Source organism: Oryzias melastigma, linkage group LG5 (assembly GCF_002922805.2).
Source record: "Oryzias melastigma strain HK-1 linkage group LG5, ASM292280v2, whole genome shotgun sequence".
Taxonomy (NCBI): Eukaryota; Metazoa; Chordata; class Actinopteri; order Beloniformes; family Adrianichthyidae; genus Oryzias; species Oryzias melastigma.
In genome coordinates this window covers 29,909,571-29,927,214 of record NC_050516.1, presented here as the reverse complement: position 1 = coordinate 29,927,214, position 17,644 = coordinate 29,909,571, and the positions used below count along the sequence as shown (strand labels likewise).

Genomic DNA, 17,644 nt, shown 5'->3' with positions numbered 1-17,644 from the left:
ATAGACTCACCCAGATTTGAGCAAGGGTAGTTCTTGATTTGTAACTCATACAATACATTTTATGCATAAGTACAAAATTTACGAAATAAAAAAAAATACAAAATACAATTTACACACACAAAATAAAATTACAAAAAAGAAAAAAAAATTACACACGCACAAGTCCTAAGTTACATACAAATCCAGAATCACACACACTCACAAAGCAAGAATTATGCACATACAAATCGTAGGCTACGCACAAAGCAAAGATTACGTACCCACAATTGCTAAGGTAAGCACAAATGAAGAATTGCACACGTACAAATCAAGATTTAAGCACACACAAATCATAAGTTGAGCACAAATTAAAAATTACGAATGCACAAAGCAAGAATTACACACACACAAATGCTAAATTAGGCCTAAATTAAGAATTATGCAAGCACAAATCAAGACTTATTCATGTACAAATCCTAAGCTACGCACAAATCAAGTATTACAAATGCACAAATTAAGAATTAGGCAAGCACAAATACTAAGTTATGCAAAAATCAAGTCTATTTTTTCTCCATAGTGTAGGCTTGAAGGCAGGAACTTTTATAAATAAAACTTTTATGAAAGCTTTCACAAATAAACCTAAAATGTTAACAGAACTGTGAGAAAATAACAGCAGATGATCTGCCAAGAACAAACAGAAAACCATTGAAATAAACTGAAGTGATTCACTTTAAAGAAGAGAGATATTAGAAACCTAAAAAAACAGGAACACAAAAAAACCCGAAGTTAAAGAGTAAATGAGCTTTCTGCTGCCACAGGTAAAATATATCTTTACTTAAATATGAATATTATATAATATTTCCTGAAAAATCACCTATTTATATTAGAAAAAAAATGAGTACAGCTGCAAATTTAGTAAACTAGTGCCACTTATAGCAGCTAAAATGTTGGTTTTCTTTTGCTCTTTCCAAGTTTGCATCCACATATTACACAATCTTTTCTTTTTTTATGCAGGTTTCACATTTGCCACCTTTCTCTAAGCTCTCACCAATTATACATCTCACCTTTACACACAACTTAAAGTGAAGTATTCTTATTCTTCTGGAGTGGTTTGGCAATTAAAGAGAAAAAAAGGTGTCTCAGCACCCAGAGTCGAACCTCATCCATACTGATTTCATCTTCTCCTCTGGGAACTTCCCCCTGCTTTTAGAGCAATCAGCATTTAGATTAAAAACATCCTATTGATCATCGGATTTGCAGATTATTTGTGAGGTAAAAGATCAGCATTCTACTAGGCCCATTTAAATAGAGGAAATTATTTCATGTCTGCTGATCCACATTAGTGTGTGGGAGTCTTTCTCTGAGAAGTGTGAGCAGACGGCAGTTTAAAGACCTTTAGCCAGCAAGGTCACTGTTATGAACAGCAAAGCAGCTCAAACTCGCCTTAAAGGTCACGCTGTTTTCCTCAGAGGTTTCGCTATCTTGTAACACTCCAGCATGCTAACTTTTCCGGCAGAAGTTTCTACATTTGCAGAGCTGTTAGCAGCTAAGTCTGTGTTTAAAGATGTCCCGTTACACCCTTTGTTTGATATTTCTCATTTATGTTACGGTCACAAATACAACTATGGTGGCTGCAGAATCGACAAGATTTCCATTTTTAAAAAATCGGCCTCGTCATAAATGTAGACGGCGAAATTAGGAAGCCGTCAGGCATCTTGGATGACGCCATTATGAAATTTGGTCACATATAAAACTGCCACCGCGTGATGAGAAGACATCGGTAGAATCCTAAGAATTATTAATTATAATAAGAATTATCAGCTGCCACCCGACATTTCTGAAAACTGTTGGCATGGTCATGAATGCAGACTTACGCAGTTCGGCCACCCGGTAGACCGGGGCACTATTCCCTGGGTGTGCTCAGTGTGGCTCGTGCACCGAATGCAGGGGGGTGGAGTGGCATTGCTCACAGTGCTTCTTAGTGCGCTTAGAGAGCTTGTGTGTATGCACAAACACATAAAAAAGTTAGAGGGAACAATTCTGCCACCAGACTGCTTCTGTGTGACCTCTACGTATGCCAGGGCAGTGACTAACTAATATCAAAAGATGTCCAAAAAATTGTCCAGTCGCCATTTAATTTGAACTTTTTCTTAAAACCTCAGTTACAAGTGCCACCAGGTGGTCACCTGCTGAATTTGCTGAAAAACTGGTATTTAGGTGGCCGCACGGTGGCATTTTGGTGTATGTGATCATAGTTTAACAGCAGCTCTGATTGGACGATGCGTAAATGTCCCAGAATCGTAGCCGTTCATATCAAGTGCCACCAGCCGCCCGGTAGTTATATAAAAAGTGGGCCATTCTGCACTGATGGTCAATCCCAACTCAGATTATGAGTGCAAATTATAATTTTGTCAATTTTCAAATGTACACATTTTTAGACAACATGTCTCACAAGAAAGCACACTGCTGTGTCTTCTTCGTTTACTTCCAAACATCAACTGCAATTCGTCAATACGCAGGTCTCAGAGTGGTTCATTCAACACCATGGTGAGATATGTGAGCATCAATGGCGTCTCCCCATTTGGACCCACGGTGGCCGGGCTCAGCCCCTGGTCCTTGTCAACAGCATTCCTCAAGTTCTTGCACTGCTACCATACAACACAGCACAGTGGCAGTGGGGCGGCAGCACAATGGCAGTGAAGTAGCAGCACAGTGGCAGTGGGATGGCAGCAGAGTGGCAGTCGGACGGCAGCACAGTGGCAGGGGGGCAGCAGCACAGTGGCAGTGAAGTAGCAGCACAGTGGCAGTGGGATGGCAGCAGAGTGGCAGTCGGACGGCAGCACAGTGGCAGGGGGGCGGCAGCACAGTGGCAGGGGGGCAGCAGCACAGTGGCAGTGGGATGGCAGCAGGGGGCGGCAGCAGAGTGGCAGTGGGACGGCAGCACAGTGGCAGTGGGGCGGCAGCAGGTGGGCGGCAGCAGAGTGGCAGTGGGGTGGCAGTACAGTGGCAGGAGGGCAGCAGCACAGTGGCAGTGGGATGGCAGCAGGGGGGCGGCAGCACAGTGGCAGTGGGACGGCAGCAGGGGGGCGGCAGCACAGTGGCAGTGGGATGGCAGCAGGGGGGCGGCAGCAGAGTGGCAGTGGGACGGCAGCACAGTGGCAGGGGGGCGGCAGCACAGTGGCAGTGGGGCGGCAGCACAGTGGTAGGGGGCAGCAGCACAGTGGCAGTGGGGCGGCAGCACAGTGGTAGGGGGGCGGCAGCACAGTGGCAGTGGGATGGCAGCACAGTGGCAGGGGGGCGGCAGCACAGTGGCAGGGGGGCAGTGGCAGAGTGGCAACTCTTCTTTGACTGACTACCAAGGTTACATTTTTTTTTAAATCTTCACATTTTTTGTCATTTTCTCCAAATGATGTAAATTCTTCTGCAGGTATTTACATTGCTGGCTACCAGCCCAATGAAGAAACGTTTGTGTTTGTTTCAAGTTTTAATTTTCCATTTCAGTTTGAATCAGGGCTGAATTCTCCCATCCCAAGTGTGTTGGTTTTCTTGCTTGGAGGTGGTGGAAAACTGCCAACCAATTTACTTCACTTCAACCACTTCACTTCATAACTGACTGCTGAAACTATTTCAAACTTCAGTAAGTGTCCTCTGGAAAAAAAAAAGAAGAAAACATCCGTCCAGAAAGCTGGATAGTTAAAGTTGAAGGGCTGTAATAGTGGGAATGCAGTCTCAGTCTGTTGAAGGTTTCTGCTTCAAACTGTGACTGTCCAAATGCTTCCACTTTCAACACTACAGGCAGAGCTTGAAAAACTGTAGGATTACAGCAAAAAACAAACAAGGAAAAAGAAGTCAGAAACACAAAGCATGAATGGGTTTACATAAAACTGGCAAAGCTGGATACTTAAGTGAAATTATGTTACACTCAGGCATAATAGATTACTCCACTTATAATCTGCTTTATTTTAAATCGAAAACAAGCATGAAACTAGAAAAGTTACTTGTGATAATGTTAGTGTGAATGTTTTTTGCTGAAAGTAGTTGCTAAAAATGCTGAAGATTAAAACCTCAGTAGATAACAAATTAGCCAAAAACGTTAGCATGTTGCTAAAATATTAATTAATCCCCAAATAAGCATAAAAAAACCACAGTATATGCCAAATTAGCACAAAAAAGCTAGCTTGTTGCTTAAATACTAGCTAAACTCCAAAATTACCTAAAATTTCACAGTGAACTAAATTAGTCAAACACGTTAACCTGTTGCTAAAATAGAAGCTAAACTCTAAATTAGCCTATAAAACCTCAGTAGATAACAAATTAGCCAAAGACGTTAGCATGTTGCTAAAATATTAACTAATCCCCAAATTAGCATAAAAAAGCCTAAAAAAGCTAACACGTTGCTTAAATAGTTGCTAAACTTTAAAACATTGCCAAAAAATCCCTCAGTAAACTAAAATAGTAAAAAATGCTAGCCTGTTGCTAAAATAGAAGCTAAACTCTTAATTAACCAAAAAAAAAAAACCAGTACATAACAAATTGACCAAAAACATTAGCATGTTGCTAAAATATTAGCTAAACTCAATTTTTTTTAATGACTGTAAAAGATAAAAAAAGGCCCGTGAATATATTTAAAGGCTTGTTGCTAATCTGCCTAAAATTTAGAAATATAAAAACTTCCTCTTTCTTTTCCTGTGGGGCATATTTTGCTCATTATTTCAAAAAGTATAAATATTTATGAACCAAAAATACAAGCAGTAAGTCCTGAATGAGCTAAACATTTTGATACCAAGATCGCTGAAATCACTGAAAGTGTGATTGAGTTTTTGTGCTAAAAAAAGTACGTAAAGGAGCAAAAGAATAACTATTGTGTGAATACTTACTAATAATTCACACGATTATACAAAGTCAAAGTAACATCCTGCTAATTTAATTTATCTAGACTTAAAAATACCAAAGAAAAGATAGAACTATTGATCCCACAAGGGGAAATTCCCTTGTTACTAAAGCTCTATTAAAGTACCACTCTTATAATTTTTTAAACTGTTTTAAAGGTGTTCTCAGTGGTCTTTTATTTAATATTATTACGTTTTTAGCTAAAAATCAATAAAACCTGTTGTTTTCTAGGACATAGTTTCTGCAGAGCGGCAGGAGTTAATCAGAAATTCTCCTCTGCTTTCCCATAATCCCTTTATTTACACTTTCCCCACTAGCTTACAGTTCCTCACACCCCAACCTAACATTAGCAGCATGGTGAGTAATATTGGAGCAATCCAGCAGCACAGTTTTGAGCCAGATGCCAGTTCAGACGTGGAAAACAAAATTTAAAACCCACTTGTTTTCTAAATGTTAGACAAGACATCACAGGATAAAAAAAAGTCAAAACTTACATGAAAGGTTTTTGGTAAATTTATATTTCATAACTTTGCTGTGAAATGCTTCAGACAATCAAATAAAATCTCTATAATGTTTTCAAGGACGTTCAATTCAACACAAAACAGCAAGTATTTTCAAGTAAAAACGCTTTGACAAACAGCCTTCCCATATCAAAAGTATGAATGACGTCAGGCAACCTGAGGACCGTTTCACATTTCAAGTTTTCAGTCAACATAATGGAACACAAACACATTAAACTTGGAAAAATGAAGTAAAATAGTAAAAGAGGAATTTATTTATATTTTGTTTGTCTTAAAAAAAGACAAAATACTTAATAAAACACACATTTCATTTTTAAAAGTCCAGAATTTTTTTTTGTAAATCTCTGTGTTTCTAAAAACATAAAAAAATAAGATTTTAAAGAAACTCATCTTACAATCATAACTGTGTCTGTGGATCAACATTTAAAGTAGAACTGGGTTCATAAAAAACTAAGTAATTAAAGTCATTGGTTCTTTACTTTGCATGAGATTGTAATAAAATCTAAACTAATCAGAAGTCACTTTTCCTAAATAATCAAAAGTTTCTGCAATTTTGCAATCTGATCACATTTGATCCTTTTGGATAACACTTTTATTCTTCCCCCCCTGCAGCTCTTGTCCACTGATGCGTGGGAACCTCCAAGTGTTTAGAGTCTCCACGCTGATGTTCATTTTCCTCTTCTTCCCTGTCCGGCTCTGTATCTGAGCTCTCCCTGTCGCTCCTTCCTCTGGAGTCTACGCGCGCTTGAACTCGGACGGAAGACGCCGCCAGTGACGTCTCTCTGCTGTCTGACAGGAGAACCCCGCTCTCGGAGCTGTCCTCGCTGTTGGATTCTGCACCTGAAGCAGCCACGGAACAAAAGAGAGAGAATGGACAGATGGTGAGAGGACAGCTATAAACAATCTCCTCGTGAGAGAAGAAAGGCTGCCCAGAAAAAAAAAGAAAAAGTCAGGCAGGGATTCAACCAAAATCTTCATGATGCTGTTTAAGCTGTCCTTTGATTTCAGCCCAGAATCACTGTGTGTCATGAAAAACATGAAAACAAGAACATTTTCATTACCTGCCATAATGCTAGTGTGAAGGCTTTTTGCTGAAGATGCTAAAGGCATTTATTTTAATTGCTGAATGTTGAACGTTTTGGTGTGAAACTTGAATAATTTGCAGAAAGTGCACGAAGAATTTAAAGAATTTCATGAAAAAATTGCAGAATTGCTAAAATATTTGCTTAGCTCCAAATTATTACAAAAAAACCTCAGTAGATTCCACCTTAGCCAAAACGGCTAACACGTAACTAATATGTTAGTAGATGCCGAATTAGCCAAAATAGCTAGCATGTTGCTAATATACTAGCTTAACTCTAAAGTAGCCCAAAAAACATTATTAGATGCCAAATTAGCAAAAAAAAAAAAAAATAGCATGCTGCCAAAATAATAGCTTAACTCATAATTATCCCCCCAAAAAACTCCAGTAGATACAAAATTAGCCAATATATATATATATATATATATATATATATATATATGTATATATAGCATGTTGCTAGAATACTATCTTAACTACATAGCAGCCCAAAAAACCTTATTAAAGTCCAAATTAGCAAAAAATGTTAGCATGGTGCTAAAATACTAGCTTAACTCAGAATTAGCCCAAAAATCCTTAGTAGATGCCAAATTAGCCAAAATAGCTAGTATGTTGCTAAAATACTAGCTTAACTCTAAAGTAGCCCAAAAAACATTATTAGATGCCATATTCGCAAAAAAAAAAAATTTAGCATGCTGCCAAAATAATAGCTTAACTCAGAATTATCCCCAGAAAAACCCCAGTAGATGCCTAAGTAGCCAAAAAAGATAGCATGTTACTAAACTCCATAGTAGACCAAAAAACCTTAGTAGATGCCAAATTTGCAAAATACGCTAGTAAGGTGCTAAAATACTAGCTTAACTCCATAGTAGCCCAAACATCCGTAGATGCTAAATTAGCGAAAAACGTTAGCATGGCGCTAAAATACAAGCTTAACTCAGAATTAACCTCAGTAGATGCCACCTTAGCCAAAACAGCTAACAGGTAACTAATATGTTAGCTTAACTTGGAATTAGCTGAAAAATCCTCAGTAGATAAGAAATTAGCCAAAACAGCTAGCACATTGCTAAAATACTAGCTTAACTCCACAGTAGCCCAAAAAGCCTAAGTAGAAAAACATTAGCATGGTGCTAAAATACTATCTTAACTCAGAATTAGCCCAAAAAAAACCTTAGTTGATGCCAAATTATCCAAAATCGCTAGCATTTCTCTAAAATACAATCTTAACTCCATAGTAGCCCACAAAACCTTATTAGATGCTAAATTAACTTAAGCTCAAAATTAGCGTCAGTAGCATCAATGTCCTTAGCATGCTGCATGTTTTGGTACCAAAGTTGCATAATTTGCAGAAAGTGCACAGATATTTGAAGAAATACATGAAATAAAAGCAAAATGTTCTTAAAATTTTAATAATTGCGTAAAATTAAAACAATATACATAAGTAAAAAAAAAAATTATGAATGTCCTTTTATTTGCATAAATTAGAACAATTTCCAATTCATTTTCAAAGGGGGTGAAAATTTTCATAAATTGCATAAAATCTTAAAAACAGTAAAATGTACAAATACCAAAAGTACAAGGAGGAATGTCCTTAACGAGTTTTTAAGTTTTGATACCACGATTGCAGAAATGGCTGACAGTGTGATTGAGTTTTTACTAATCAAAAACTCGTACGGAAGAATAAAAGTGGAATAATAATAAACAGAAACAGGATCACTATAGTGGGAATGCTTTACACAATAACCAGCACAAGCACAGTAGCATCCTCTTCATTCAGAAAGCTTTCATTATATCTAAAAATATCCCACGTCTCTTTTTCCCTCAGATGAAGTTATCACACATGGTGGTTGTCACATGTCTTTGGTTGTGAACAAACTCTGAGATACCGGCTCCAACACCTTGTGCTGCGACTTCAAACAGAAAGCCGACAACGAGGTGCTGAAACGAGGAGGACTTAAATGTACTAATTGGACGGCGGCGTCTGAGCCATCAAAGCTCTGCCTCCTGTGTGTTTATGAGTCCGCTCCTCGCAGGTTAATACTATCCGAGGCACGTCCAAGTGCGCCGCTTTATTGACCTTTAATCTCTGAGAGCAAATGTGTTCCGACACAACACTGCACTCAAAATAAACATCTTGTAACATTTAGTCAGCCAGTCATGAACACAGAAGACGTTCCAAATTCAATAGGAAGACGTGAAGGTTTCAGCCCTTTAAATCCTGTAACGCCACATTAGGTTCAATCTGAATGGATTTAATGTGGCTGTGGGGATTAAACTGAAGAAGATGAGGCTGAGTTTGTTGCATTGTTATCAAAAAAAATATTTAGTGTTATTTAAAATATCATTTGACCACAAAAAGACATATTTCTATGTACAAAAAGCTGATTTAAACCCACTGACTGTATATTAGAACTGGACTGAGTGACACCCGCTGGCTCCAAGAAGCCAAAGTTATTATTTTTTTTAATTTTGAGTTATTTAAGTAATAAACTCACCAATCAGATGCCTCAATAAAATATGTGGTCTTATGTTGAAAGTCTGAAACATTTGATTCACAGATTGTCCTGCTTTCAAGTGGTAGGGGTGTGGACTAGTGGTATCTCCAATAATTTCCGGAATCAATTCGATTCTGATTTTTTCCGATTCTTTTGAACTGCTCAATTCAATTTGATTCAGTTTTTAGTTTACACATTTAGACACAGCGTTACATGGATTCTCAAACAGAAAAGCTCCAATGATTGTTCTGCTTCTCCTGGAGGGCATTTTATTTTGGCCACTAGGGGGCGATCACACTATAGTATTACACCTTATTCCCGAAGAAGAAGGTATCAGCAAACAATAGACCACAACTTGTTACTTTAAGAAATATTTCCTTAAAAGAGTTTGGAAAATTCATGCTTGTGAGTTTATAAAGATGTTCACGTAGTCAGCAATTTGTGGTTAGGTCGACCGAGCGTTAGCATTAGCCGTCCTATGGGAAATCCTATTATACATTAGCATCAAGCTAAAAGACTTGGGCTTTAAGAGTTACATTGATCTCTACTTGAATGGATCATTATTGATCCATTAAACTTAGATCAATTCATCGATTTTATTAACCCAGCCAGAGTTTGGACTTCCAACAAGCTCACTCCTGATTGGCGAGAGTGGTTGCCATAGAAATATTTTATATATTACACTGCTTACGATCATTTCTGGTTCCAACATGGCGACGGCCATATCATGAAAAAAAATGAATTCACTTCATTTCATTGAGGCCTGAATCAAGTAATTTTCTTTGGGTTGAGTCACACTTACTCAGTCCAGTTCTCATGTACAGTCACTGGTGAAACCAAAAAGCTGATACTAAATAACATTGCAAAAGGTAAAAAAAATAACTACATTCTCGCTTATTTTACAGCTAAATATGAAACCATGATAAAAAAGAAAAAACCTGATGTCGTTCCTGTGAGTTCACATTCAGAGAGTTGTCCATGAAAACAAAAAAGAAATCAAGAACCTGATTTGATTTGCCACACTCAAACCACGGTTGATTCCAACCGAACTGAAACCGTTGACACTTCAGAGAAAAGCCGATAATGAACTGTCAGCTTCTTACTGTGCTTTAGTTTTACAAATTACAAGAAAAGTAAATTGAAAGTAAGAGAAAAAAAAGATTCAACATTGTCAGATTATGTAGGCTGTCTGTACATACATTTATTTGAACCTTCTTTTAAGCAAAACCTAAAATCAGATAATTTCTACCAATAACATTTGTTTACCTTTTTATTTGTCAGCAACAAATTGAGATTCATGTGTACTGTCAACTAAGGAACCTTGCACTCAATGTTTGTTTTTTATTTATTTTTTTGTGGGGAAAGCGTTGTCGTGCTCGACGATGCGAGGGGAAATTACATTGACGAGTGTCGCGGGGAAGGAGAGCAGCCCCCGCCAGAGCAGAAACCAGCAGTGGCTTTCCCTTCACTCAGCCCAACAGAGCAGCAGCGTGGCTGCAAGCTGTGCAAGTGACCTCACACCCAGACTCATTTCACATGAAAGAAGACTCCGAGACCAAACGGAGACTTCAAACCATCTGATTCCCCAATTCTGCTTCATTTAGGATAAAAACAATAGGAGAGAAGTAAACACAGATTTACTCACACGACACCTGAAGATGAATTTATTTAATATAGTTTAGCCACAAGCACAAATAATAAACTAGAAAAGTTGCATTACCTGTGATAATGCTAGTGTGAGTGCTTTTTACTGGAAGTAGTCACTGAAGATGCTGAAGCTTTTTGCTGAAAATGGTGATGCAATTTACTGTAATTGCTGAAAGGATCTGCTGAAAATGAAAAAGCCATTTGCAAAGTGTTGAATTTGCTAAAAGACTGGAAATTTCATCACAGAACTATGAAAGAGCACTGAAGTTGGCCTAAATTTCGTAAAAAATTTGTAGTAAATTGCTTAATAATCCCTAATACATGCCAAATTTGCAAAAATATTTAGTGTATTGCTTAAATATGAGCTAAACTCAAAATGAGTCCAAAAAACATTAGATGTCAAAATAATATTAAAAAAAAAAAGCTAGCACTTTGCTTAAATACTAGCTAAACTTATCAGTAAACTAAATCCGTCAAAAACGATAACCTGTTGCTAAAATAGAAACTAGACTAACATAAAAAATTATAAAAAAATGTTAGCATGTTGCTAAAATATTACCTAATCTCCAAATTAGCATATAAAACCTCAGTAGATACCAAATTATCCACAAAATAGCTAGCAAATTACTCAAATACAAGCTAGACTCAAAAATTGTCTAAAATTCCTCAGTAAACTAGTCAAAAACATTAGCCTGTTGCTAAAATATAAGATAAATTCCAAATTAGCACAAAAGACCCTCAGTAGATGCCAGATTAGCCAAAAAAAGCTAGCACATTCCTGAAATACTACCTAAATAAAAAAAGCCTAAAATTCTTAACTTAACTAAATTAGACAAAAAAAAATTAGCCTGTTGCTAAAATAAAAGTTAAAATCAAAATTAGCATAAATAACCTCAGTAGTTGCCAGATTAGCCAAAAAAAAAAGAAAAAAAAACTAGCTCGGTGCTTAAATACGAGCTAAACTCCAAAATAGCATAAAATTCCTCAGTTAACTAAATTTATCAAAAGCGTTAGCCTGTTGCTAAAATAGAAGCTAAACTCAAAATTAGTATAAAAACCCCAGTAGATGCCATATTAGCCAAAAAAGCTAGCACATTGCTTAAAAACTAGCTAAACTCCAAAATAGAATAAAATTCCTCAGTAAACTAAATTAGTTAATAACGTTAGCCTGTTGCTAAAATAGAAGCTAAACTCTAAATTAGCTTAAAAATAAACCCAGTAGATAACAAATTGGCCAAAAACGTTAGCATGTTGCTAAAATATTAGCTAAACTATTTTTTTTTAAATACTATAAAAGATTAAAGTATAGCCCATATATACATTTTAAGGCTTGTTGCTAATCTACTTACAACTTTGAAACGTGAAGACTTCTTCATTCATTTCCTATGGGGCATATTTTGCTCAATATTTCAAAAACTATAAAGTTTATTAACCAAAAATACGAGCAGTGATGTCCTGAACAAGTTAAATGTTTTAATACCAAGATTGCTAAAATCACTTAAAGTGTTTTTGAGTTTTTACATGCTAAAAACCATACAGAAGGAGAATGAGAATCACTATTGAATGAAACATTCACATGATTAGTCCTGCATATGCATGTGAATAATGGAAGGAAGTTAAAATAAAACACTAAAAATATTTATTATCACCACTAAAAGGGCAAAGGTTTGTTTTTTCACTGTTTGTAGAATTCTTGAGGGTAATTTAAAATTACATCAGTTAATGGGGGAAAAAAAGAAAAATCCCACTTGGACTGTAACATACATCAGTTATATCTTTATTTGGAAAAATGCATTTGCCTTTTGTGGTGATGACTCTGAGCAATTCTCTCCGACGTTGATTCATGATTAAAATTAAAGCCGGAAAGAGGCAGGAAGTGAATGTTTCGCATGATTTATGTTTTTTCATTTACTGTACATAATGACGGAGAAAACGAGCCCATTGAATCACAACTAGTGCCGGCCGCGAAGGGTCACAAAGGGAGCTGTTGGAGGGATTTGACACAACTTGGATAAGTTTTCACACTCAAAGCAGTTTTAGATGTAAAGTCTAAAGCTTGGATAGCAAGATGGACTTCAGAGAGGGAGACAGCAGCTTGACCACTCACGTTTCTCTCGTTTCTGACAGAAACCATGAACCACATCATAAGAAAACAGTGCTAGACCCTACACCCATCACGCGGTAAAGACTGGCAGCTCCATGGAAATTCTCATATTCCAAAATGAACTGGAGCTAATTTCCTTGCCACTTTTCGTTTCACATAGCAGAATAAATAATCCAAACACAATAAGGTGAATAAAATATGTCCTAATACACAACTAATGTCTCGCCGGTGTGAAAACTGGCTGACATGCTTTCAAAAAAATTAGGCTCTTAGTTTCTTGTTCACACATAAACTATCAAACCATGAGTAATAGAACATTGTATAGGTGAGATTTATTATTTATAAACGTATATATGCTAATTCATGTAAGTATTTAATGGATTTGATGTATCACGTATAATATGTGTAAGTAAAAATATGTCTGTCTACATCATTTATATGTGTTAATGGATGGATTTATATGCAATGACTGTATAGAAGAACTGGACCTCATCTAGAGAAAATGACTTACTTTCGGCTCCAATCAAATGAAGTTAATTCCGCCGCCATTTTTTCACAATACTGATGCCGCCATGTTGGAACCAGATGACACAAGTAAGCAGTGATTGGTCCAAACGTGTCTAACATTTGACTCGGTGACCAGCAGGTACCACATACTCTTCTGTTTATAAATTGAATAACTTGCCCTACTAAAAACGTATCCTGAAAAATAATTAAGATTAGCAAAAAAATTGTTAAAATGATGGTATAAGAGCAGGAATGTTTTTTCTCTATGGAAGTCTATGAGATTTTGGCGTCTTGGACCCAGCAGGTACTTCCTGTTTGGAATGCATAGATCAGGGGTGCCCAAGCTTTGGAGGGCCCTCTGGTCACACGCAGGACGGCGTAAGAATCAATCTATAGCTGGAAATCGTAACTTTCGCCAGTTGCGTAAGAGGAAATTTCCTAAACTTTAGAAAACCTTTCAAAATTATATTTTAAAAGTGATCTTTTTAAAAGAAGATAATGTTCTTTCTATGTCTATAAGATGCTGGAGAGACCTGGATTTGGGCCCCCTTGTGGCTACATATTAGTGTGAAGTTTCTTGCCTAAGGACCCAAAGTGGATTCAGCTCATCAGGCAACAAATTCTGTTTTTTCATGCGCCAGTCTCATGAGGCAGCTTTGATTTTAGCTGTTCTTGGATTGGAAATCATTGCTCACAAAGAAAGCTGGCTAATTAACAAATTACAAATGGGTCCATCAATCACTGAGTTGACTTAGCCTGCGTGTTTTTCATGCAGTTCAGGAGAGTTTCTCATTGAGCTTCAAGTATTTAACAAATTGCAAAAGGCGTTTGTGAGGGAGCCTTTTAAATACTTGTAGAAGTTCTCACCTATCTTGATCTTCTAACAATTGTCTCAATAAATTGTCTCTTTAAATCAGGGGTCTCAAACTGGCGGCCCACGGAGAATTTGCGATTCCCAAGTCAATATTTTGTGACCCCCACCTTAATATGAAAGTTTTGTATGAATGGCACTTTTATAGTGCTGTGTACGGAGCTGATGAACAAACCAATCACGGTCGGGTATGTAGCTCTTGGGGGCGTGACATTGACTGGACTTGAAGCAGGGAAACTTTTAGGGGAGAAAACCTGACACCCCCCTTCCCAGAACACATTACTGAGTTCTTTACTTTTTTTTTTTTTGGAAAGTGACTATTTACAAGTAATTGTCTCAACACGAGCAGCCATTAATGTATGGGGTTCCATTTGTGCCAAAAATATGTTTTTGCATCACTATATCTAATGAATAAGTTTATTAAACATTTGTTCATGTCTATGTAGTACTAAGCAATATCTTCTGCATGTCCACGCTTCTTTGAGGATGTCTCGGCTCGCTTCATGTCTAAAACTTTGCATTTGCTATTGTTGTTGGATCTGGTGGTTAGAAAAGACCTTAGCAACAGTTGCTAGCATCAATAGCTCCTGTCTTTGCACAGGACACCCAGAAGATATTGTTTAGTAGTACAAAGACATGAACAAATGTTGAATAAACTTGTTCAGAAGACATAGACGATGGACACATAAACATATTTTTGGCACAAATGGAACCCCATACAGCTCAGACTTGAGGGAATTTGAGTTTGAGAACCTTGCTTTAAATGGTTACTTGGTTACCATGGTAGTCTTGATTTGCTGGCTTTGTTTATTTGTTTTATTTTGGTAGATTTTGGTTAGCAGACGGTCGACATGGCTGGGTCAGCAGTCTCCCCGGACTTATTTTATGTTTGGCCAAGGTTCCAATTCCCTTTTGGTTCGTCTTTTTGTTTGAACCAGCGCACAAATTATTTGATTTTTCTTCTTTCAATTCAGGACACAGAATTTCCTTTATTTTATAAACGGTGTTTTTTTTTTTATTCTCATTGTTTTACAGTTTTTATTATTATCCTCTTTTGTATTGACCAGTTTACCCATACTGGACATAAAACTAATATTTAAGATTAACAACATAAAACATGAACTGTGATAACTCATCTGTAACCATGACAACAAAGCAGTTTACCAATCAAAGAACGTACGGCTATTCCTGCCATAATGTCTTGTTACTATGAAAACAACAAAGCAGTATTTTGTTTACAGAAAATTCTGCCCCTTATGTTTATTGTATATATTTTTACATTTTTAAATTTGCTTTTGTTGGTCGGTAATAGTTTAAAAACAACATTCTGAGAGATTTTAGTTTTTGAACTGTCATAACATGATCAACATAATTCCAGTAGATTGTGAAGGAGAAAAGCGTCTCTCGCCGCTTTTCTCCTTCACAATCTACTGGAATTATGTTGATCATGTCAACAATTTCTAGTTAGAAATAAACATACTGCACACTAGTTAAAAATCAGTTTCTCACAGGATTAAAGTAGCTTTTAGTGACTTGAGCTGTCAGGTTTGAGTTGTTTTCCATGATTTAAAAGACTGATTTGAAACTGCTCCCAAATGCTTCAATACCAAAAAAAAAAACAGATCAAAAAGAGTGCTACATCTCTACTGTCTGGCTGACTGAGGAGCCACAGAGCAGAAGCAGGGGGTTGATAAGGTCACTGAGACAGGATTGGTATGGGGTGTTGGGGGCGGGGGGTGATAGTGGGCATTTGAGTGAGGGTGTGCTGGGAGGTGTCACTGGACCGGAGAAGCTTCCAGTGTCCTGAATGCTCCACTGGCTCACTCCGGCTGAGTTGATCTCGGTGTGACAGGAGCACAACTGTCTGTCACATTACCATTCCAAGACATGGACCTGAATGTCACTTCCACTCTGCACTGTGCCCATGACACATGAGGAGCAAGATTTGTCTACACCACTCAGCTTTTCAAAAAATATATATATATGTATTTATATATTCAGTGGGTAACATCTGGGACTTGAACTTTAGCAGTAAAACTAGAAAAAATATTTGCTAAAATCAAAATGTGACAAGATATAAAGAGCTAAACCATTTCATATGTCTGCAACCAAACAGTTTGTAACTTTAGCTGTTAGTAAAACCAATAAATACTGAATTTTCAGGAGTATAAGTCGCCATTTTCTTTAATAGTTTAGCCAGGGGTGCGACTTATACTCAGGAGCAACATATTTGTATTTTTGTTTTTTGTTTTTTAGACATAAATTGGATTATATATTTGGTATTTTCCCAGTAAACGCTGGTCGTCTTTTAGCGGTTGTTTCCTCTAATAACCACTAGAGGGCGCTGCATCTGAAGTATTTGCGACTTACAGCAGCAGAAGAAGTGTCGTCCAAAAAAAACATGGAAGAGAATCTGATTGTTTTCCTCTTAAGCTTCAATATTTTTCTTATACAGATTCTTATACAGATCAAAAGATTAGTATATTTCTTGTATTTCTTTCTTTATTTCTTTTTTAACTGCACTGGGCTTAATGGATTTGCTCTGAAACGTTAGACTTTTATCCTAAAAGTACGACTTACACCCCAGAGCGATTTATATATGATTTTTTTCTTCTTGATTAGGCATTTTTTGCTCTTGCGACTTCTACTTCGGTGCAACATATACTCTGGAAAATAAGATACAGAAAGGTATTGCATTAAAAAAGAGCAACCTTTGTTTTAATTTTTTTGTGTATAAAAAGAAAAAAAGTGTTTTCTGTTCTAATTTTTTTAATTTTATGCCCATGAAAACTGCAAAGCCGAATTCTTCCACATAATGATGTAGAGGAGAAGTGCAGAGTTTATTAAATAAACAAAACCCTGTGTCCAGAAAGATAGAACAAAAAATAAATAATTAGTGCGCTGGTTCAAACAAAAAGACAAACCAAAAGGGAATTGGAAGCTTGTCCAAACATAAAATAAGTCCGGGAGAGCGCTGACCCAGCCATGTCAACCATCTGAGTCAGCAGCTTCCTGCTAAGGTCTGCCTAACCAAAACTACCTAAAGAAAAATTAAAATTAAGACTACCAAGGTCCAACCCCAACTAAAATAACAAAACCCAGCAGTGTAAAGACTGCTGAGGACGAAGAGGGGAAAAAGAATGAAACAAACCAGCACCGCACCAACTAAAGCCCAACCTGCTCCTCAAACTGCTGCTCTGCTGAATTTGGATTCGGTCTAAGACAGAGGTCAACAACATGTGGCTCTTTTATCTCTCCATGGTGGCTCTCTGGCTGAAGAAAAATAATTGAATATTTGTAATTTAGTTTAATAAGGAATTTTAGGCTATTTTTGAGTTTAGCTAGTGATTAAGCAACAAGTTAGCTTTTTTTTTGCCTAATTTGGCCTAACTGAATTTTTTATGCTAATTTGGAGTTTAGCTAAACATTTAGCGATAAGCTAAAGTTTTTGGGTAATTTGTTATCTACTGAGATTTTGTAGGTTAATTTAGAATTTAGCTTCTATTTTAGCAACAGGCTAACATTTTTGAGTAATTTAGTTTACTGAGG

At 36.9% G+C, this 17,644-nt stretch overlaps 1 protein-coding gene across 1 annotated transcript in view; it reads right to left on the bottom strand.

Annotated features, from left to right (window-relative positions):
* Positions 1 to 5,366: 5,366 nt before the first annotated feature.
* The window catches only part of LOC112144900 (testis-expressed protein 264), a 54,459-nt gene continuing 42,181 nt past the window's right edge, over positions 5,367 to 17,644 (bottom strand). Inside the window, exon 4 of the mRNA XM_024269768.2 lies at positions 5,367 to 6,230. Within this exon, the coding sequence (XP_024125536.1) occupies positions 5,983 to 6,230 (248 nt within the window). The 3' untranslated portion in view covers positions 5,367 to 5,982. The remainder of the gene's footprint in view (positions 6,231 to 17,644) is intronic.